Source organism: Camarhynchus parvulus, chromosome 18 (genome assembly GCF_901933205.1).
Source record: "Camarhynchus parvulus chromosome 18, STF_HiC, whole genome shotgun sequence".
In the NCBI taxonomy this organism is placed as follows: Eukaryota; Metazoa; Chordata; class Aves; order Passeriformes; family Thraupidae; genus Camarhynchus; species Camarhynchus parvulus.
Window position 1 is genome coordinate 1019204 of NC_044588.1, and position 23861 is coordinate 1043064.

Consider the following 23861-nt stretch of genomic DNA (forward strand, 5'->3'; position numbering starts at 1 on the left):
GGAGGTCTCTCTTGGAATTCACAAGTGTGTTTCCCTTTCTGTTTCCTGAGTATCTGTGTATCTCTGAGAGAAAATACCACAAGGAGAAGCCATATGCTTGATGGATCACTCAAAGCTATTCCTGGTTATTTTCTGTTAATTTCCTACTTGTCACTTTTTTTATGCAAAAAAAATAGTGGAAGTGATTGATACCCGTAATTTTTGTTGAATACAATTAAGCCCTTTAAAAAAGAAGCCAGTCTAAGGATTAACTTGTATTTTTGGCAGGTGGGTATTTAGCTGGCATCCACTTGATGAGCAGAGCTTCAGAACAAATTTTTTCAAAGCAATAGTTACCACTGCATTAATATTACTTTTTTTTTTTTTTATCTCTTAGTTATTGCCCCCAGCCAGAATGATGATTATGAGCCCCAAGGAAAGAACTTGAGTATTCATCTCAAAACAGAAAAACTGGAGAGGGTAAATACTTAAAAATCTTGAGTTCTCCTTCTTCCCCCTTCATGATGCAGGTAAAACATCCAGACAGTATTTCTAGGCTGACAAACTTTAAAGTATAAATAACACACAGAATTTTCTATTTGGTGGTTCTTTCATGTTGCAGGCCAATATTTCAGTTTATGTATTGGGCAAATTACTGTTTTTGTTAATCTAATTACTGATTAACTCTTCTGGGAACCAGAACTTCCCTCAGGATTTTTAAAGCAGCTATTAAGGACGAAGGGGTTTGCTTATTACATTCATCTGTATTCAAGGTTAAATAATATCTGAACATCTCTCAATTAGAAGGAAAAGTCACTGAGTGGCTCTGGAATAAAAGTGTTGTCAGTGAGAGTGTACCAGGATACAAAGGCTCTTTGAAGTGTAGGTCTTTAATTACTCCCCCATGTCCCTGCAGTCATTATCCTTAGTCCTTTTTTCACTCCAAAATAAGTTTTTCCTTCCAGGCACTGAATTATCTTGGGATTCAGCTCACAGATGAACAGCAGCAAGCCCTAAGGCAGCAACTTCATAAAGATTCTAAAGGAACAGTGTCTTTTGGAGGTATTAATTTGTTAATTACCATAGAAAATAATGAAAAACAGGAATACAAAAATTATAGATAGTAACCATTAATATATTTTTTGTCAGTATTGGGCTGCTGCTGCAAATAAAATAATAATTTGAGGCAAGGACCTTATTTTACTGTATAAAAATAAGCTTGAAGTTCTGCTTGAAACTAAGTAATGGGAATGCAAATCACAAATTTATTTTATTAAGAGCAGCCTTGGGAAAGTTTTATTTTGTGCTCAGAAAATCTTGAATTTTTGTTCTGACAATAGGGAACTGTAATTTTTCCAGAAATTATTTGGGAGAGTTTTGATGGTTAAAGAAGCTTCTTGAAGCAAGTAAACAGATGGATCACTTAATTTCAGTATGTGGGAAGCAAGAATATTTTAACTATTGCATATAGAAACAGGTTTGCAGGGAGACCATCACAATTCTTCCAGCTAAACCTAATTCTGATGAGAATGAGTTGCTTCTTGTGGTTGTAACAATTTTGGTTGATGACACGCACAATTTAAAAATATTTTTCAGAAACTGTGAGACACGATGGTTCTGATGCTAAAACTGATGGCAATTTCCCTTTCCCTAAAGTCTATGAAAAACACTAGTGTGTGAAAAATAGTATTTTGTACTTGAACATCCAAAAAGATCTTCAACAAGAAAAATACTGGATGTTTATATCATGTAAACTGACCTCTATATTTCCACATTTCTGTCATAGTGTAACACAATTTTTAAATCCAAAATATATGGGTAATCCAAGTCATGTTGATTGTGCATTAGAGACTGTTTGTATTTAAAACTTTCAACTTGGTCAACATCAATTTTACCAAGCCTCTATCAGGGGTATAAAGGGTCTGAAAAGGAAACCATGAGCTCTGAGCTAGCAGGAAATTTTTCATTTTTCTTGTCTCCTCTGGTAAGGTCAACTGATTGGAAGGGCAGGTGTGTATACCTGGTGTGCAGACTTATTTCATTTTTCACAGACACCTGCCAAATGCAGAACCTCTCAGGTACCTTGAAGGTGAACTTCACACCACCTTAGTTTTCTTTTCTCCTTCACAATTTGATTTGAGGATACTTAATTCCAATGTGTTTGGACATTTTTACTCTTACCAGCTTTACCAGAACTTTCTCTTTGGAGATACCTCTCTGATTTTCTTTTTTTCCTTTAGAAAACTGCATTTATGAGAGTGGCTGTCCATGGTGATATTGGCAGTTGTGTTGCATCAATGATCTGTTACTAAACTGAACTTCCAGGCTGCAGCAACAAAATCTGAACTATTTTTTTCCTAGATTTCATTGAAGTTTCAAGGAATCTGTTGTCTGTGCAATCAAATGAAACTGATGACAGCCACAAATCTGAAACCTTTGGGATGAGTGAAGTTGCCAGCTTACAGGACTCACAGGTAAAAGACGTGCCTGGTCAGTGATTTAACAGTTGGGAGGAGACTACTGGAGAGTTTATTGTATGTGAAATAACTCCAAATCTTGGGTAGGTGTTGAAAACAGCTTTGCAGCATGGGGTTCTTTAAGATAACCTAGTTTCTGTGAAGCTTTTTTAAGCAGCCTAATTTGTAGAAAGCAATTAATGTAATTAAATTGTGGTTTGTTGTAAGTCTGGACAACACTGATTTACTGAGGTTTCTTAATAGAAGTTGGATTGCTGCAACCTGTGTCAGTGAGAAACAATTACTGGGCCCAGTGATTTGAACTACTGCTGCAATGAAAATCGTTTTATTTTAGAGGTGACTTTAAAAAAGAGCATTTTTAGTATATGAGCACTAAAATATAATGCCTTATTATTTAAAATATGGAAATAGTGACATATTCTTGATACTTTAAAAAACACTTTATTAATCTATTTTAAAAGGAGAAGTAATTGTTCATTTGGAAGATAAGTTGTTTAAAATTTTATTAAACATTTTCAGCATTTTCAGATCTATAAATCATCCTAAAATTAATATTCTTGTTTTATTAACAAGAACTTTTAATATAAGATGTTAAAGATTATGGAAGACATAGTTAGCAATCCATTCCAACCTTATATATTTGTATACACACAGTTTGTAACCTGTGATTCCTTGGAGGATGATGTGGAAAAACTTAAGAAAGAAAGAAATGAAGCTTTAAAAGAAATTAGCAAATTAAAGGTAATACTTATTTTTTTATTTGCTTTAAATTATTCAAGAGACTAGGGGTTTTTTTGAGTGTGTATAGAAATTTATTGGTTATTTGAATTTCACATGCAGTTTTTCATAAATAAATAAAACGGCAGTGCAAACAGTCCTAATCACGTTTGAAGATTGCTTGCAATATATTTGTGGAGACAGTGAATTTTAGCCATTATACTGAATGCTAACACATTTTTTAATCTGGTCTATAGAGAAATGAGACTAAGCAGACATTTCACAGAAATGAATTTATAGAAATGACTGATTTGCATGGCCATTTTATTTTAAAATGGGTGATGCTAGTTACTGCAGAATCTGAGTGTGTGCTCATACTTCTGAAAGGAATGAGAACTGAAGGATAAATTAATCAGTGTACAAAATTAATACATATTTTCCCAGACATTACAAAATTCCCATGTCCTAAAGCAATAAATATTATTTCTTAATACCCCAGGTTGCTACCATGGTTCTGAATTTCTTTTTTAACAAACCATAAGATAGGAAGTTTTGTGTTCAGCATACATAACTCTGGTTCTTCAACAGGAGTACTGAGCTTGGGACAAAGACAATTTTAAAAATTGCCCATTGGTCCAAAAAAAGTCTTGCTGTAAATTACAGAAACATTGGGTTGAAATGGCCAGAGGTCAGTTCTCTATTCTATGCACAATGATTTTTCTTCTGAGAGCTTTGTACTGAAATGAAAGAACCCCATTTACATTGAACACAGTGAATACTGACCAGGTGTCCCTAAATTGCTGATGTGGAAAACTGACAATCATCAATCTATAATAAATTGCCTTATTTCTTACACTCTTTTGCACACATCCCAGAAATGTTCTGTAAATAGTTCTAAAATACTCAAGAAACTTAAACAGCATCAATGAACGCACAGAAAAGTTATCTTTTAGAGATGTTTTTATCACAGGTTTTATAAAAGTTGTTGATAGAAGGTAAGTATTGTTATCTGTAGTTTTGAAAGAGCTAATTGCTTTAGGACTAAAACTCCTTCTCGTTCAAACTTATTTATCATTCTTTTTTTTTTTTAAATAGGAAGAATTGTCTGAATCTGTGAACTTACAGAAGCAGTTAGCAGAGCAGCTACAAGTAGTCAAGCAAGTATGTTGAAGTCTTAAAAATTATAATCATGTAAAAATTTTTAAATTTTTTTCTGGAAGGGAGAAAGGAGCACTTCTTTTTCTCTTAGTGCTCATATAGACTATACTTTCACATTGATTTCAACACAAAGGTGGTTCTTGTGTTACTACAGAGCTTTTGATTAAAAGTGGAGAATTGATTCTTCACTTTTTAGAGCAGTAATCGATTTCTCTGCTATTGAATTGAGATAGGAATCCTGAGACCAGCTGGATCAATGAAGTGGGATAATTATGTAGTAGAACCTTTCTAGTCTTAAGTGTTCTTGAAGAGATTTTGCTGCTCTTAGGCAACAGTTGCCTAATTTACAGTCCTAACATTAAATACTTTATATGTCAACCAGTCTTAAGTGTGAAAAATTACCAGGAAAAAAAGTTGTAGTCAGGGTTTTCTGAGGAAAGTCTTTTTTCTGCCTCCAAATCTATCTATAATTATGAACCAATAAATCAGAGTATTTGGCTTCCTTGTGTCTCTTAAAGGAAATTCCCAATTAAATGTAAGTCTCATGTCATTTATAGCCTGGGTTCAAACCCAAGGAAATGTCCTGTTCCCTCTTCCTCCTGAACACCCTGTCAGCTTTTCCTTCTAATGAGCTGGCTGCTTTCCTTCCCTCCTGCACTGCTGCTCCTGTTCTTTGTGGGTTTCTCATGTCACATGTCAAAAAAATGCAAGATAAAGTTTGAAAATCCCCTCTGTTAAGATTAGTTTTATATCTTGCTCATAAGATTCATTAAACACCTTCATTATTGCCTTTATTCCTTGAATATACGAGAGCTTGCTTGGAAGCTTTTTCCATTTGTATTGTGTTGTTTCTTTCTGTACACTGTGAGAAATAAATAGGGTTATCTTCTGGATATAATTTACTTGGAAGATTGTTCCAGTAATGCACTTGAATTCCCATTCTCTAATGGGTTGACTGTGTTGTTCTAGACCAGAGCACTTGTTCAGTGTTATTAGTCCAGGCTAAAGCTGGTACAGAGTACAATCCCCAGTACAAACCTGCTTTTCCTGGGAAGGCAGCCTTGGACAGGGCTGGTTTAAGATGTTTTAAGTGGCAGCAGTGCCCATTTGCCACCACTCGAGGTCCTCCCACTTTTATTTTTCTCAGGTACTGTCGTGTGGTGGTGAGATTCAATTTTGCCCTGCAAACCTCCCAGGGATAAATGCTGATTTTGTTGTAGGCATTGAAAGGGTTCCATGTAGTGAAGTGAAAGAGAAATACTAAATTATATATAATTATAGCATTGTATGATCTATTTTAAGAGATAAAAGTGGGCTTTTAATGGACATTTTCCCCTGTTTATACTTGGTACATGTTCAAGTGTTTTAAATATATATTATTATATATATATTTCTGTTGTTTAAAAACAATATTGGCACTGAGATTCATGGTGATAAGCTTTCTAAAAATAGGCTACTTATAGTACAAGTTGCCATTTAACTTATGATGTGCATTCCTGCTTGAGCTGGTTTGTGAAAGGAGTTAAGGAGTACATTATTGAACCCTAATGGCCTTATTAAAAGTAACAAACAACCAAAATAAACAAAAAACCCAATTTAAGGCTGTGCTTAAGGTCTTCTGACTTCAGCATAATTTAAACATTTTTTAAAATAACTTCTGTCATCGTTTGACACTGGCACAATGCCAGTGCCCCATGAAAATATACTTCCCTGGTGTTCGCTGTGAGATGTGACCAGGAAATAAGCAAAGCAGGCCTCTACCTTAGAAAAAAGTTTATTAACTAAACTACAAAAGGAAAAAAAACCACACACACACACACGCACACACACACCTGGAAAATGAAAACTCCATGAAAAGCATTTCCTCCTCCCCCCACATTTCCAATACATCTTCCAAATTTCAAATCTCCATCCATCACCCTGTAAATACTCAATTCCAGTCCATCAAGAGGAGAGGAGTCCTTCTTGGGGCCATGGTGACCTCTTCCTTGCATGCCCAGCGCTCCCACCACTGGACAAGGAACAGAGCTGCTTCAAGGGTTATCCTTTTAAGGGTGCTTTGACCAGTTCCAAAAAAGCACAGTTTCCTCTCTCTCTCGGGACCTCTTGTCCCCCCCATACTTGTCTACCCCCTGGGGCCGGGGGGTCTCCAAAACTGAACCCTCTCAGTTCTGAGCCATCGCCTCCCCCCTGCATGCAGCCTCTGTGTCGCGAGGAAGCACGGTTCTGTCCATGGCTGTACCAAAAAGAGTCCAGCAACCAGCTACTCCATCATCCCTTTCCGGCCTCTTCTTTACTCTCCCAGCCTCACTCACTGCTCCGACTGTCATTCACTTGCCCATTTCCTCTTTATCATCCACTCCATCTCCCCTCCAGGAAAGGTCCACATGCTCTGTGAGGTCTTCATTGTCCAGGAAGGGGTTAACAAACTCCTGCACGTAGCCAGGCTCCTTCCCTGCTGCACTCCCCCCTTCCCCCTCCTTCTTCACAGGCTGATATCACTTCAAGGCCACAGGCCCGTACCAGCTTTCCCTCTCACTTTCCCTTCTCGTCTTCTGGCTGGGGGGGCTGCCCAAATCTTCTCGGGGCCTCTCTCCCTCTGTCTCTCCTGGGGGGGGCTGCCCAACGCCTCCTGGTGTCCCCACCACCCTTCCATCTTGAGGGGTCAGGCCTACCTCTGCCAGGCGCAGGTTTCCTCTCCCCCGCCCAGCTCGAAGCCGGGCAGGGGAGGCCTTGGCTCTTTGCTGGCCGGAAATCAAAGAGGGAGCCCAAGGGAGTGCTCTGCTTCTAACCCCTGTGTTCTCAGAGGCGCATCCACCCTCAGTGGCCAAGCCTGGTGTCAATTTAAAATCTGAACACCTATTGGCCTCTGGCCACTCCATTCCCAGAAAACCTGCTTCCTGTAAACCCACGACATTGCTTTCCTGAAAAAACAATGTTTTAAATGAGGATTTAGGTTACCAATCATATATCGAGGTGTATTTTGTGGTATTTCTCTTTTCTACTAATTGTTAATTGCAGAGATTACAGATTAATTAAGACAGGGGTACAAATATTCTGGTTAATGAACATGCTTTGTTAGTACCAATTCATTAAACAGTGTTTGACTCAGTAATGAACAGCATGAATAAACTCTTAAAATTAGAAATGCTGCTAAACTTGCAGTGAGGTAGTAATTATTTTCTAATATTGGTATGAGACAATTAAAATCCATTAATTGATCTATTTTTGCTTTGAAGTTGTGATATAGCACTATATCTTTGGGGCTTCCTTGAAATCATATGTAAGCTGAAATTGGCACAAAACGCAGAAAGGCACTTCAGAGTGCCTGAAGTCTTGCCAAGAGCACAAATGTGAAATCTGTAATGATGTCTTCTGTCTTCCTGGAGGAGTTGGGCTGGATCCTGTGCTGCCTGAGAGTCCTGGGGTATTTCAGCCTGAATGATCCATTCTGTACTACAGCTTTTTCTGGGCAGTTTCTGTCAGCTGGAGCACTCAGCTAAACATAGGAAATGGGAGAGGTTCTGAAGATAAGACACTGTTTGTGGTATCCCAAACTCCTTGACTTGGTTCATAGTGCTGAGATTTGCTACTCTGTGCTTGTTTTCTCTAAGGGGAAAATAGGGGCTTTGAATGGCTGCTATTTTGGAAGCGGTATCTAATCTATTTCGCCCTGCCTGAAAGAAGTGTTTGGTTTATTTCATTAGGTTTTTTATTTTAATACATAGTAAAGATATTCCAACTTCTTGTAAAGAATGATTTCAATATACAATTTTTGTAGAATTAATCAACAAGCACTATTGATTTGTAACTACAATTTTCATAGAGTTTAAAAGAATATCTTAGTTTAGGTGTTTGTGGTGGCTGGAATAAAACTTGGATAAAACCTTCTTATGCTTGAATTTATCCAAGGAAGAAATAGAACCTGGCTTAGGAACAAACCTGTACCTTGAAATTGCTTTTTTAAGGATTCAGCTTCTCTTCTCCAGCTGTTAGTTCCTTATTGGCTGTAGTGGCTTCATACCAGATCGGGACAATAGGTCCCATGAGGTGTTTATATAAATGAAATATTAGCAGATGTAGATTGCCTATCTGTTGTGTCTTAGAGTTCTAGATTGGTTTGAGTTGGAAAGGACCTTAAAGCTCATCTCATTCCACCCCCCCTGCCATGGAGAGGAACACCCTCCACTATCCCAGCTTGCTGCAAGCCCTGTCCAGCCTGGTCTTGGACCCTTTTTCATACATTTGAGTGGGACAAGAGGTCGTGTTGCTGAAGTGGGTATTACCCATCAATTCTTCACTGGTGGGGCGCCCTTACCTGCCAGGTGAGAGAACCCACTGTGTGCCCACAGTGCCAATTCCAGTAACTGGAGAATGGAAAAACCCAATGGAATCATTTCCCATTGTGCCCCTCTGCTCCAGCAAACAGCTCTGGTGTGTCAGACAATTTTACTAATTCAGTTGTAGTATGTGTAATTGTTTCATTGTAATGTAAGAAGCCATTGTTCCTTAATTATTCCTTTAGGTCTTTCACTGTTGAAATCTGGTCATACTTAGTCTGCTATTACAGAGAAATTAATATTCAACAACTGGGGTTCCGAAAAAACAATGGAGGAGTAAAGGCAATTCTGGATTATAAGAGATTAAACCTTTATCTCAAGGATGTCTTCTTAGAAAATTAAGACCTCCCTTTTCATAATAGCAATTTTCTCTTCACTTTTCTCATGTCAGTTTATTTAAATAATTCCTAAGTGTGGGTTTTCAAGATGCCACCCTTTCTCAAGGCCTCTGTGTTCATTTATATTAGTCAAACCTAACGTCAGAGCATCTTTTCACTTTTGTCTCCAAGAATCTTTTTCCCACCTCCAGCCTGTTTCCCAAGGATGCCTTTGCTGCTGAAGGCTCCCAACTCATCCTCTGTAGCAGCAGGACCCAGCTCCTCTTGCTGTTGCCTCATTTTGGCAAGAAAGTGCCTTCCCCAAAGGCAGTAATTTGACCTCTACCTCTGTAGGTTGATAACTTCCTAGAAGTCCCTGTGTTCCCTGAATTGTTTCTAGGAAAAAGCAGTGCCAGGAGCAGCTTGCAGGAGGGGTGGGGTGGTTGCTGTGCTTTCAGGGAGTGTGAGCAGTAATGACCCTCACACTGCTCTTAGTGCTGTAAACACACAACTGTGACACCAACGTGAGGAAAAACACACACAGAGCAATAAGCTTGGGATGAGTCTGTGCTTCCAGGTGCAGCTGGTCCTTGTGTAGTTCACCTAAATGCTTCCAAAGGAAAAAAGAAAATCATTCTACTTGCTGTCAAATTAAAGGTCACTTAAATGGATCGCTTAGTGGTTGTGCCCTGTAACAGAAACCTCTAAATTATGCAACACCAATGTCATCTGTGTTCGCTAATGGTGTTGCTGTTCTACATGTGTGGTTACTTCCACTGCTCTATTTTCTGAGAGACCAGGATGTCCCTGGCCATTGTCCAAATTGGTATTATATTGCAAAGATGAGGAAGATGATGTACTGGTTTTATGTCACTGAGATTAACTGATTTGTGGCCCAGAATGTATTGTCTATTAAGACTACCAGTGTAGAGGTTAAAAGTCATATGAAGCTGAGATTGGTAGAGCATTTTACAGAAAGAACATTATCACAAAATATAGGAAAACCTACCTTGAAGGATATTGATTGTACAGGACAAATGCTTCTCTGTTAGGAAAGAATTAAATCTGCATTTTTAAGTTTAACTGACCTCTCTAGACATTTCTATTATGACACCTTTTATATGCAATTTCTTCCACAAAACAGGAAGATTTGGTCATCTAAGCTTTTTAGAAACAGCAGTTTCAAACCTAGCTTCTAGAAGGTTATTTCCTCCCTATGGTAAAGAGTCATAGTGTGTTTCTCCTCTATGGGAGGAGAAGCACCCACCTGTTTTCCCTCTAGTTCCGTTCCCAACCAGGATATAATTATAATTATAAGATGTAATAGGTAGACCAGGAATAGAATATTCACCTAAGTATCATTAACTGAGCAACTTCTACAAAAAACTTCTAGCTCTGTGAATTTGTGTATTCAAATCTGATAACTTTAATTATTCAGAAAATTGATATAAAGTGACTTTTCCTACAGATTAATTAATAGCTGAGGGAAAAGATGGTTCAGTGATTTTGGTGCCAGTGAGCCTGTCCATTTTGGTGAGCAGTTTGTTTGTTTTATTCCTAGATGAATGTAAACAAACTCCATTGTACAGACCTTTAGTTTGGCTTTCTAATTTACTAATCAGTTAATTTAAATTAATATTCAGTCCTAAAATGAACTGAGCAATATCTTTCTTGAAAGGAGATTTTGCAACATTTAGGGATTACGTTAGCTGAATTAAAAGGTAACAATTTCTGATTTTCTATTTTCTGTATATATATATATATATATATATATATATATAAGTTTTATCTATCACTCTTCTGTGATAATCCAGGATATTAGGAACATAATAGGACCAGGAAAGAGGCAGAAAAATAGACTTTTTAAAAAAGCACTGATTCTGAAAAGAGTGTGGACCGAATTACTTGTATTAAAAGTCCATCTACATGATGTGTGAGCTGTGACTAGAGTGTGAATTCATGCAATAAAAATAAAATGAAGTAAAATCTCATTAAGGTACTTTTTTGGCGTGAAAGCAATGGGGCAGATCAACAGCATCTGGTGCATTTCAAGAAAGCCTTTCATTCAAGTAGATTTTCAGTAATTATAGAACTTGTTATTTAATTTATTAGGAAAATTATGTCTCTGTACATACCTGGTTTTCATTTGCACATCATAGTGTTAAAAATTAGCCATTGAGCCCTCTAACCATGAACACTAACAGGTAGCCCTGATGCCAACTGCAGTAGTTGTGAGCTAAATCTGCTCTTTTTTTTTGGTAGCTTGAGTTGTAACTTCTCCACTGACTTATATAATCTGCAGGAAGCCAAGGCAGCTGTGGAGGAGACAAGAGCCCTGCGCAGCAGAATTCACCTTGCAGAGGCTGCTCAGAGGCAGGCCCGGGGGATGGAGCTGGACTATGAAGAGGTGATTCGCCTCTTAGAGGCTGAAATTGGAGAGCTGAAGGCTCAGCTCACTGAGCATTCTGGCCAAAATAAAGTAAGCAAAGCCTGTCAGAGTTACCATGGTTTCCTTGCTGTTGTCATGTATCTGGTTTTCATTTTCTTTTCATCTGCTTTTCTAAAGTAGGTCACTGTTTGTCTTTTATTATTCAATAACTGGGATGATGTGGATTGAAGAGGGTAATGTGAAGTGTACAAGGCTTCCTTTATCCAGACATCTTTGGGCTGGAAAAACAGGAGCTTCTAGTATATGTGGGTTATAGGTCAGAATGGCACATCTCAAGCATTAAGCATGGAATAGTTTCTGGGCTGCAGATATATTGTCTTTAAAGAGTACACCTTGCATAAATTTGTATGCTTTTGTACTCATGTGAAAATGGCCTTCAGGTTTATGTTTCTGTTAGGCAAATAACAACCATGTAAAGTCCTGTCCTGTTGCAAAGTAAATTTAGATGTAATCAAGGTAATCATTTGAATGCTACTAATCCTGCAAAAAAAAATTAATTGAGCCTCATATTTTAAGTCTACTTCATCTCCAGCAAGGCATTTCAGAACAGACTAAGAAATAAAATATTTGATGCACTTCAAAAATTTTTTTCATAACTCCTGACCTGTGTTTTTGACACAGTTTTAACAAGTGCGAGCAGGTTGGCATTTGCGAGGTTACCTTGTTTTTCTCATGAAAAATGAATGTGCATATGACCTGGTGAAGAAAACCTACTGAAATGTTGCCTTGTTTCATCCTGAGAATTAATTTAATATTTCAAGACATTAGAAGGTAAAGTGAAGCTCTGGGGTAAACAAGCTTGCAGAGAACAGCTTAGGAAGTCCCTGTGGCTCCCAGGAGGAATTCCAATTATCTGATTGTGAGTGATGAGGTGAATCACACCCTGGGTGTTTTTTCTGAACATCTGGGTGAGATGCTCCATCTTTTATGTCAGGTGTTCTTGCATCACTGTTTGTTTTCTAGGACTTCTATAAATAGGCAAATTTTAAGAAATTCATCAGTGTGGGTTGCTTTCCAGGAGGTTTGTTCCAGAGATTCTTGCTTGAGTTCCTGAAATTCTGACTGAGTACTACAATATCTGTGTGGAGATTTCAATCTCTGCATTTCTTATCCAAAAGAAGCAGTATCAAGTAGGTGCCAACTCCATTTTATAGCCTTTTGTCCCCATCCTGCTGTAAAAGGGGAGTCAGTTACAGGAGCCAAGTTTTAGGCAGGATCACACCTGTTTTTTTTTTCTTTAATGCATGAGTAAATCTCCCCATAAAACACACTCACTAAATGGAATATAACATATGTTGAGGCATAAATAAAAATCAGATTGATCCCTCTCACTTTTTTAGTGTGAAAGAGTGAGTTCTTTCACCAGCTTCTTTTCCAGAGTTTACAGTGAAATTACCAAAAAAAGGTGTTTGAATCAACAGATTCTTTGACATTCAGGGGGATGACGATTCTGCTGCTTTGTACAGTGTATGCAAACAAATTATTTGCTTCCAGAAAAGTTAGTAAGTGGGGTTTGGTGATTATTTTGTAAGGGTTTTAGAGTAAGTTGTAGGTTTTCAGAATGATCACCTGCAGTGTGATGAAAAGCTTTATTTTTAACTACAGTGCCTTTTCTGTATTTTGGAGAGATCTTTCTAGATCTTGTGTCCAGCAGACAGCTGTGCTAAACAGACATGCCCAGGTACACGTGAGGACTTTACTCATGGTCCTGTCACAGGAACAGTGCTAGGAACTCTAATGAAACCCAGAGCCTCCAGAGCTGGATCTAACAGGGCTCACATCTTCTGTACTGAAGGAGGGAGGGATGCATAACACTGATCAATAGGTTATACAAGTACATGCAGAGACATCCTAGGGGGCAATTTCCTCCAAGATGTGCCATAATTACTGTGTTGGCCGATGGATGTGTGGATGCAAACTAGGGGACTGAGTTTGTTCTGGCTGTTTATGCACCCTGCTGAGATAGTGTCACCATCAGGTTGGTATTTTTGATCCATTCATCAGTCAGTTCAAACTCTCTCAATTTTCAGCCCTATCCTTGTTGTTATCTTTGAATTTTAATTTACCTTTCTATCATTTGCCAAAATCTGTTGCAGTTTGGAGCTGATTTGCCAGCTGCTCAGGCATTCCAGTTTTATGTTTTACAGAAATGTAGAAAAGAGCATGTTAAACATTCCAAACACTCTGTTCACACTGTGTCTCTGTGTGAACCATGGGAGGAAAATTATTAGAATAAAAACCTTAAAATACTTTTCCCAGGAGAGCATTCACGACTTGAGAAAGAGGGTTACAGTGCTTGACTGCCAGCTGCGGAAATCCGAGTCGGCCAGGAAGACCTTTGAGGTGGCCACTGAAAAATTGCTACAATTTGTAGAGGTAACTTTGCCTTTCATTTTTAACAGTATCTTATTTGGAAAGACTGTCTCTTTTGTTGATGTTTGTGAGGAATGAGCATAGTAAAATGGCTATAAACCAGTTTGCAGAGATCCTTTCATTCCTAGAAATATAGATGATGTGTAAGTGTGCAAATCCATCTAGAGGTTTACATAATCTTTGGGTTTTGCTGTACTGGACAAATGAAAATAATCACATATTTTTTTCCACCTGAACTCTATCAATTTCTGGGAAACTCCTCAGAAGAAAAAGGCAGAAAAGCTAATAGTTGATAATTCTTTAGCATGTTATGAAACAACAACAAAAAAAGGGATAGTGTTATATTTACTTCATTTAAAGGGGTTATAATATTTTGGTTTTTACTTTTGTGCTTCTAGCTGGGAGACACTAGACTATTTAATTGCCAATCAAGTCCCCCACCCCCAAATAGAAGATCAAACTATAAGGTATTAACTTTTTGACTGTGTTGATTTATAAACTGTTAACTTCTTGACTATGACCAACAGGTTGTACATGAAATACTTTCGGATAACTCTACTTCCTCAACAATTTTAAGGTAATGAAATGGCAATGTTAATAATGAAAAACTCTACTATTGTTTCCAAGTCTCAAAGAACTGCCTTGTAGCTAGTTTTTTCTATACTTTTGCTGCATAGTTCTGAGTGTCATTTTATTGAAGGAGAGGAAATGGCGTGAATTATAAATTAGGCTTTCAGGATACAGCTTCATTAAAAACCTCTGAATTAAATTAAAACAGTTAGTAATTACATAGCTATGATTGTCTGGATGTTTCCATAAAGTAATTATAATGTACTAATGATTACTTAAAATGCAAGGAACCGTAACAGTGGGTTATAATTTTTTAATTTTTTTTTTAGATTTTCCATGGGGATTTTGCATCACAATGAATGCAGTAGCATATAAATAAATTTATAAAATGTATATCCATTTATATTTTGTTACTTTTCTTGTTTAAAAAGCTGCTGGGAATATTCAAGAAGATTTAAGCAGCCTTTGGTCCTTCAGAAAATTGGCATGATTGTGCCTATATATCGCAGATAGCATGTCATTAATATTTATGTAATAGTAAAATTGTTCAGTCTCTTTCCTGCAGTTTTTTTTCAATACAGCTCTCAAGAAAATTAAATGTATTTAAGTGAAGTGAACTGGAACTTTATTTCAAAATACCTAGGCAGGCTCAGACCAACTAGGATATCGTAGATAATCAGTGAGATGCAGTTCCCACTGGCACTGCACACAACAATGATGTTGTCTGTTTTATGAAGTTCACAGAATTTATTTTAGTGAACGGATTAATTATCAAATACTAAGCCAAGGTGACAAACTGACTCACTAACAGCAGAGAAGATAAAAGTTGAGTCCCATGAAGCAGTGTCCCTTCTTAAATGCTGGTATGAAAATTCCATTCAAGTTCCTTTCCTGACACCCTCCGAGTCCTTGACACTGCATTTTGAGTTCTGAATGTTATTTGAATTGAACTTTCCAAATACCTTCACTGTTCAGCCAGGACTGCTGCTGGGGCTAACTCACTGATTTGAGAGCGTGCCTCTTTTTTGTTCATACAGTGAGAACAAAACCACTTTAGAAAAACCAGTTTACCTTATTAAAAGGAGCAGTTTCCTTTATCATATTACAAATAAACACTTATTTTTTTATTATCTTAGTGACAGGAGAACGTTGTCCACTAAAGCACTTCTGGCTCGGCTGGGAAGGGTCGGACCTACTGTCACAGCAGCTCTTGCAGCAGAAGCCAGGGACCTTGCCAAGTCTGTCCGTGCCATTTTGGAAGTAGATTGTGAGTGAGTGTGTCCATCTCTGTGTGCTTTGAAATCTGGTATCAGTTCATCAGCCAAGAAGATGGATAATTTCATTTAAAATTGGATGTGAACTGGCTGAATAAATCATTCCTAGCATGGAAGGACAGAGCAGTGTCGCTGTCAGCTCAGGCAGCATCTTCATCAAACTATAATTAGAATATAAAGTTATTCCAGAGTACATTTCTTCACAGGAAAACTTACAGCACAAAATTAATGCCAAAGTGAGGGATATGAAGATTACCAGAATCATGTAAAACTAGCAGAATTTCATTACTTTAATGCTCTGTTTTTCATACTGGAATATTTACAAAATGTTATTCTGCTGGATTTACATGAACATATATCAAAGTGTTTTAATGAAGATGTGTTGCTGTAGGGAGTGAATGTAGGCAACAGTTCCATTTGGAGATATCCATGTATGTCCTTAGGTCATGAACAGAAAGCTGTTCCCATTGGTGAAAATGATGGTAATTCATGAGAGTAACTGTAATAAACTGCATCAGTTGAAAATCTAAGAAACAGGTTTGAATTATCATATAATTCCTGGTTCAGATCATTGAAATGATTGTGTATTTTGATGGTATTTGCCTATAGTTGAGCAGGCATGTCAGTTCTAATCCAATTTTGATTTACAAAAATGGAACAGAAATGGTACGTCACAGGAGGTTTTGGAAAGGTGGTTAATTATGGTTGTCCTTAATTCTTGTATCAAATATTTGAATAGTTTTGACTGTTCAGGAATTAATTTAGAAAGAGACTGAAAAAATGGTTGTTGAGAAAATAAGATATGAAAAATAGTTTTTTGATGTTATTTATGAAACATTAATTTATTACTCATTCCATGGCAAAGAAAGCAAAATAAGATAAAATTTGTTCAAGAGTGTCCAGAATATTAGTGTTAGAATTACTGGTGGAGTGAAAAGAATAACAGTGACCAGTAGAGGAGATAATTGGTTTTCCACCAATGATAATCATAGTTCTGTCACACTGAATTGGTCTTATTACACTACACAGAAAATTGTGCAAAGAAAACTTTTGGTTTTAAATGCAGCTGAATTCTAACATGTGGTTATGTCAAACATAATAGGTAGAATACATGCTAGAAAGCTCTGGAGCCACAGCAGGGATCCATTTTATGAACCTGAGAATTAAAAATAGGTCTGCAGAGAAGGATTTAAAGATTGAACGTCATCTTTCTGAGTTCATTCTGATTTGGAGAGCATTACAGATAGATTTGGGCTCTGACAAGCTTGGGTATGAGATTAAAGCTTTAAACCTCACTGGCTTTTTTCTCCCTCTCCCTCCAAAAAAAAGTAGTTAAGGCAAAGGAACTATGTAATAGCATTCTGTCTGCAGTGATCTCTGCCAGCTTCTCACTGAATGTTTTCCATGTGATCTGAAGTTTTCTTGCAGATGAACTGTCATAGAAAGGGGGCTCTTGTGTATGTGTGTTTCATAAATATCATCCATCAAAGAGAAAAGTGTAATAGAGACTACAGTGCAGACTGAAGGGTTTCCTTTTCCCAGGAAGGTGTCCACAGCATAATAATTGGTTATTGAATTCTTAGAGAGAGAACTGGAGTTAATATTTTTCAGGTTACTCAGTGGATCAGAATGTCTGGCTGGGAAACCTTTGTGATACATTTTACCTTCTAAATAGAACTTTTTTTTCATTATTTGCTTCATTCTTGTAAATACGAAGTAAAGGAGCCCCAGCCAAAATTCCTCTTTGATTCATTTACAATACATGTGAAACAAAGTCTGGGTGCCAAGAAAAGGTTGTAGAGTGTTTTTCCAACAGAAAAATGCTTCCTTTGTAAAAAAATCTTCCTTGACAACCAGGTCAAAATGACATATTTATAAGTTATCCGCACAAACCATCCCCTTCTTCTGTAATAGCTGATATTTTGCCTGAGGGAAGAGGCTTGAAGAAGTTTGGTGTATTCCTGAAAATCTTCAAGAATATGTTGCCTTGTGATACTGCTGCAGATCAGCTTTCAGCTCTGCAGGCTGAGTGACAGCTCTGTGAAGGCACTTTGGTGATTCTTCAAGCGAAGACTCTGGAAAAAGAACAACAGCTCGTTTTCCAGGGCTTACTGCTTCAGGATCCTCCGGACCTCAAAATGCAAATAATGAAGTAATAAACAGAATAATCAGGCTCATCCCTTGAAAGAGCCATTCTTCATCTTCTTTAAGGACTGTAAGCTCTTTTTAGAAGCCAAGCCTTGAGACGCCGTTCTGCTTTGCAGAATGTGAGCATCTCCTGAACACTTGAAATTACTTCCATCATAGAGAGGATAATAAAGCCTCAGTGAAGAACTGCAGCATTTAAAAGTAGTTGCTGCCTGCACTTAGTAGACCATATGGTGCAAATCATGCTACAAAGAATAGTGATAGCATTTTCTTCTTTTCTATTAAAAATTTAGAAAAGGAATACACTGGGTACTGGTAATAACCAAAATCTGATTAACCCTGGAACATACTTATCTCCTCATCAAAGAGCAGGCAATCAGCATTTTGAAATGGGCACTCATATAACACAGCTTTCAAGTATTTTGGCTGCTGATTTCCTCCCTCTGCCTCTGACACTTCTGTCCAAAAATACAGTCTTGCTGTAATTGACACAATTCCAACCATCCACATCCAGGAAGTGCTCTGAAGCCAGGTTCTCCACTCAGTGGGAACTCAAGCACTGAATTTTGAGCTATTTTATCCCATCACGTTCCCATAATTTGCTCTCAACCTGGGATCTGACATGAGGCAATCATGCTGAAGTTCACTCAAATGATATCCAAATTAATAGAGATTCCAAAACTCCTAATTAATTTACTCATATTGATCTTGCCGGTCACTATGCATTTGATTCTGAAGATCCTACAGGCAGAAGTTTAGTTGCCTGGATCTTATGTTCATTTTCCTTGAATGCTGACTAGATAAAAGAAGATAATAGAAACTGCAGCTGGTCAGCATCCATTAGTGCCTGTTCTCTTGATGGTTAAAATTGCTTTTGATTTTGGGCAATGCCTTAGATCTTTGGCATTAAAAGCTGAAATATTGTATCTATCCATTTCTTCAATTTAGGGATTTTTCAGCTATAATGTGTTCAAATGCCAAAACCATTCCATAGTCTGGAAAGTATCAGTTATCCCTTCCTGTTCTTTTGACAGTGTGGGTGGAACTAAGCTATAGAGTAACAAGGCTTCACAAATAACTAAGCTGTAGCAAGGCTTCACAAATAACAATTTTGCTATTTTGAAAAGGGCCAGTATTATTAAGTATTCATATTTCTTTTGTTTGTTGCAGGCCTGATGTGTTTGTCTATTACAACAGAAAAATGCTATTTATTTATACATTTATTATACATTATTTATTCATAAATTTTTGCTATTTTGTTCTTGAATCTTGGATTTTCTGAACACAGCAGTGCTGTAACTTTGTGCAGGTAATTGGCTGTAGTTCATCAGCCAGAGTATCAGCTGTTCCCCCTCCCCTCTTTACCTTTTGCCTGTACATCAAAATCCAGCTGTTACTGTGGCATGGACAGGCATGTCCTGGTTAACTCCTGTTAGTTTGGCTCCTGATATTAAAGATGCTGTATCTTGTATTTCTAGTATTAGGCAAAATTATTTCCTGCAAGGTCCAGTTTGTGGGAGGAGTGTGCATTGAGGGAATAGCTCTGACATTCTTTCGGCTGATGAACTAGAACTGTACCTGTCCTTCCCCTCTGGAAGAGCTGCCTGGGAAGGAGCAGCATAATGACAACTAAAGAGATAACTCTGTGTATTTATTGTTCTGGCAAGGCCATAAATATTTCAGTGAATTACTGAAATCAGAAATAGAAGAGCCCTGATAAATTATACAGAGTATATGCTGAACGCAGCTGTACAGCTCCCTTTTTAATAGTTTTTGCTAGCAAAAAAATTAATATCACTGCTGTGTGCTTTAAAGGTTAAAAGCTTATATTTGGCAGCTAAACATTAGCTGAGACAGTGCTTCCACTAGAAAATATTAATTTAGTGACATTAATATGTATTATTCCTTTGAAACTTTTAACAACAACGAAAGAAATGAGTTTTCCCAAAAGAGAATTTATCAACTGTTTTATTCAAAGAAAAATTTCACAAAATCAACCTGAAGGTTGATTTTTTTTTCCCCTCCAAACAAAAATACTTAATGGGAAGAGAGTTTCATTTTTGTCAAAAGTAATAATATTAAGTTATTCAATGAACTTTTTGCTATTGAATCTTATTTGAGTTGACATTGAAAAGAAAATCTAGAAATTTCAGAATTAATTATTTTAATTTTTACAATAAACATCAGATATATACAAGATGAGAAGTGGGTCAGTTTCACATTATATTACAGACCTTGTTAAATTTTTGCCTTATTTTGAAAATGGGAATGTTTCATTAAAAATTTGATAGCTTTTCTGCAACTCTTTAGATTCATTGTAAATCAGATCACAGGAAGAAACCCAAAGGTGAACAACTTACATACTTGCATAAAAATTAAAATTCAAAGTTGCATAAGAAGGAAAATGGCTTCTGTAATCCTCAGGAAAAAAAAAATCCAATCATATTTAATATCATTTTACAAGGATGCAGTCAAGAATGCAAAAGCTTTTTTCTACATAACTGTTTACTTGCAGCAAGACTTTTAATTTTCTGGAAATCATTTAAATGTCCAATTTTACCTGCCTGGTAAAAAAAAAAAAAAAAGTGTTGTAATTCTGACAGTGTTCATAGAACTGTAATTTCAAAAAGAAAATATGTCCAAGAATTTGAATATGTTTAATTGCAACAGAAAATAAATGTTGCAACTAAGAAATGTAATACTGTACAGTATTGAAAATAATTCTGATATAAAGGAAATTGAGTGTGTATAAAAACTAATTTGAAAAGGGAGCACTAAACCTCTGAGACAAGTCCATTCTTTCTCCAGGCTGTAAATCTGATACAAACTGCTTTACTGACATGATTCCTACACCTTGATTAAAATTATTATGAAATAATAATAATAAATTATAAAAATATTATTATTTAATTATTTTAATAATAATACAACTGTTATTAAAATTATTTCAATTATTTTTAAATTATTTTAAAGGAATTTGAGTAATGAAGCAGCTGACTTGCTCATTCATAGGTAAGAATTACAAAAACTCAAGGATTTAACAAAAGTCTTCTGAATTTAATATTTACATTTTTTCTGATTAAGTGTCTTATTGATAGGAAATCCTGAAAGAAGCTTTTTTTTTTCCCTTCCTGGACAATATCCTACAATTACTAAAATTTAGTATTACACTAGAGATGCTATTCTCCAGCAGCCTTTGGCAACTGTCAGGTTTATTAGTGACTTGCAAAAATTCTTTGCTTCTGGTTTATCATTACTGTGTGTGATGTTTATGCAGTGACTTTTCATTGAACAAAAATGCCTGGACTATGAAACAGTGTCAGGGAGCACCTTTGCACTGTCTGACCTGGAAATCTTCATTAGGGAAGGAATGACTGATGAGGAAGCACAGACAGCCATAGGCGCCCTTTCAGGCTTCTGAGAACATTTTACTGAGTTGATTTCTTGCCTTCTTTATCGTAATTGCTGCAGTTCAGTACTGTAGGTCTGATGCAAAGTTTCAGTGCTGTATGCTGGATCCACATTAATTTCATATTGTGTGGTTATCCACATATTTTTAGGTGATTTAGACTTACAGCTGTGGTTTCCAGGCTGTACTGGGTTATCAGCCACTGAGCTGCAAAAGTCTCATGACTGATTTACAGCTTGTCTGCAGAACCTGGACTCTTTCATATTCTTTTCAATTGCAAGATTTATTATGATAATCTGGGAGAGGTTTTGATGTTGGGTGGTGATCCCTGACTCAAAAAAAAAAAAAAACCACCGAAAAAAAAATTGGGCTGCCCAGCTGTAAGCATCATCACTGATGAAATACTAATATTTAAGTGCTTATCTGTACTTAAAAGCAGTGTCTATAATGTTACAGAAATAAGTTATACCAGTGCAGCCAAATCAAGGCTAATAAAAAAATATAACAGAAAAAAACAGTGCAGAATAACCAAAAACAAAAAAGAAAACAAGATCCAAAAAACCACCTTTTGCTGTTTCACCTTTCACTGTGGTTTTGTTTTTTTGTTTGGTTTTAGTGTTAATGTTGGGGTGTGAATACAAGTGCTGTCTGATGAGCCTTAAAAACATTCCCTAAACCCTGTTTCTCTGGCCAGGATTGCCTTAGGTTTACAAGAAATACTTTAAAGGAGACAAGAGAGGAGATTTTTGGTGCATAATATAATTAAAATGTATCACCTCCATGAACACAAGACATAAAAATGCCTTGCAAATGGGAAGCAGAACAAATGTCTGCATACAATGTAAGTTACACAAAAGTGTAGAAAAGTAGCACTCAGTAGTTTGCCAACAAGGCATCAGAAACTATTTAGCTGGGAAGTACCTGCAGTAATTAGACCATGCATCTGTGTGCCTCCAGCAACACAAATTATTATTAGCTCAAACAGGTATTTGTCTAGCATGTCCCACTACTTCTGTGGGCCAGCTATTGCTATCCTTAATTATCTTTGCCCCTAGATACCTTTTCCTTTGGCTTAAATCCTCCTCACTGTGGTTAAAGCCTGTTACTACTTGTCTTGACCCCACTACTTCCTCTTAGTGGCAGCATTTAAAATATTTTAAGACCATGTGGCATCTCCACCCTGTTTGCTGTTCCCCCAAATGAATGACACCAGTTTGCTGAATTTTTCTCTACACCACATCTCTCCTGGCCACTTCCTTACCTTTGCATTTCTCTGACTTCTCTCCAATTTGTCAAAGTTATATTGAGTTCTGTACTTGAGAGCTTCCTGCAGGAGACAAAAATGGAATAACCTTGTTTGCTTTAACATGAGCTCACACCATGTCCCAAATGGTGCTTCCTTTCCCCAGTAGCTCCATGTTACTGGTTCCTGTGAAGTTTGGACTTTCTTCTACTCCCATAACCAAAGGCATTTGGGTGTGCTCACTTCCCTCTGGGCAGCTGATTATCCACATCTTGAATACAACACTTTGTTGTTGTCTTTATCCAGCTGCACCCTCTTTATTTCAGACATCTGATCCAGTTAGTCAAGCCCTTACTAAATTCTAATCTTGTTTTTCAATGGCATTTCAAAGAAAGGTCCTTTTACCAATGGGTTTTAAATCCTGAATTATCCCCAAGCTCCCCTTCCTTGGACTAAACCCACGTTTTGTTGAGTGTAAGTGAGGAATGACATTCTTTTCACCTAACAGGCCTTACTTGGGGGTGTTGTTACAGGGCCCAGGAACTAGACCCTGCTTATTTAATTTGGTGTCCGAGTATCAGAACATTACAGTAATTATGGACAAGCAGAGAAGCCAGATAAAAGCTGACACTAATAAAGACAGAATAATTTTAGACCCTGATCAAATCAGAAAATACATTTAAATATCAGTTATGAACAAGTCACATGCTGATTTATTGTGATTGAATATGCATGCTAATCCCCATGTTTCACAGCAAGGAAAAACACAATTCAGCGTCTAAAGCTTGTATTTCAAGACAGTTCTTTAATGTGACCTAGATTTCAGAACTCTGTTGTTGCTGCTAGAAAAGCAAATTATTCTCTCTCCATTCACTTACCTTTAATGAGAAAAGATGAGTCAGCTTTTGAATAGGCACTGCCTGTCCTGACTCTCAAATCAAAACATTTTAACAATGAAAAACAAGTGATATAATAATATCTTAAAATACAGATGACCTAACAAGATTAGTGCAGTCTCATTAGGATAATTTCCAGCATTTTCAATCTCCGAAAAAAAAAACCTTCATTAAAAGTCTACGGACTTGTTTCATTCAAACTGTGACCCCTCTATGAAAAAATTAGTTGACTTTGTGCCTCCTCCCATACAAGTTGTATTTGCTCTTGGTAACTATGGAGACTGAAGTCAAAACTCTCCAGATTCAACAATTTTACTGGATGGTAAATACTTCCTAAACTGTCTCTCTATTAATTTCTGTTGACATAATGCTTAGACTTTTGCTATATTAATCCTTCATTGTAACATGGTGTTTTGACATAAGGGAGGAAACAAACTTTGAAATTCTGTGGCACAGAGATGCAAATTGTTCCCAAGTTGGAGAAAATACCAGGGGAGGCAGGAATTGGTCT

The 23861-nt window shown here is 37.0% G+C and overlaps 1 protein-coding gene across 5 annotated transcripts in view; it reads left to right on the plus strand.

Moving 5' to 3' along the window:
* STXBP4 (syntaxin binding protein 4) overlaps positions 1 to 23861 on the plus strand; it is a 68733-nt gene that overhangs the window by 20662 nt on the left and 24210 nt on the right. For all 5 annotated transcript variants that reach the window (XM_030961904.1, XM_030961903.1, XM_030961902.1 and 2 more), the window contains 9 exons: positions 377 to 459; positions 945 to 1041; positions 2341 to 2453; positions 3111 to 3197; positions 4269 to 4334; positions 11291 to 11467; positions 13697 to 13813; positions 14338 to 14387; positions 15517 to 15647. In XM_030961904.1, coding sequence (XP_030817764.1) covers positions 377 to 459; positions 945 to 1041; positions 2341 to 2453; positions 3111 to 3197; positions 4269 to 4334; positions 11291 to 11467; positions 13697 to 13813; positions 14338 to 14387; positions 15517 to 15647 — 921 coding nt within the window. The remainder of the gene's footprint in view (positions 1 to 376; positions 460 to 944; positions 1042 to 2340; positions 2454 to 3110; positions 3198 to 4268; positions 4335 to 11290; positions 11468 to 13696; positions 13814 to 14337; positions 14388 to 15516; positions 15648 to 23861) is intronic.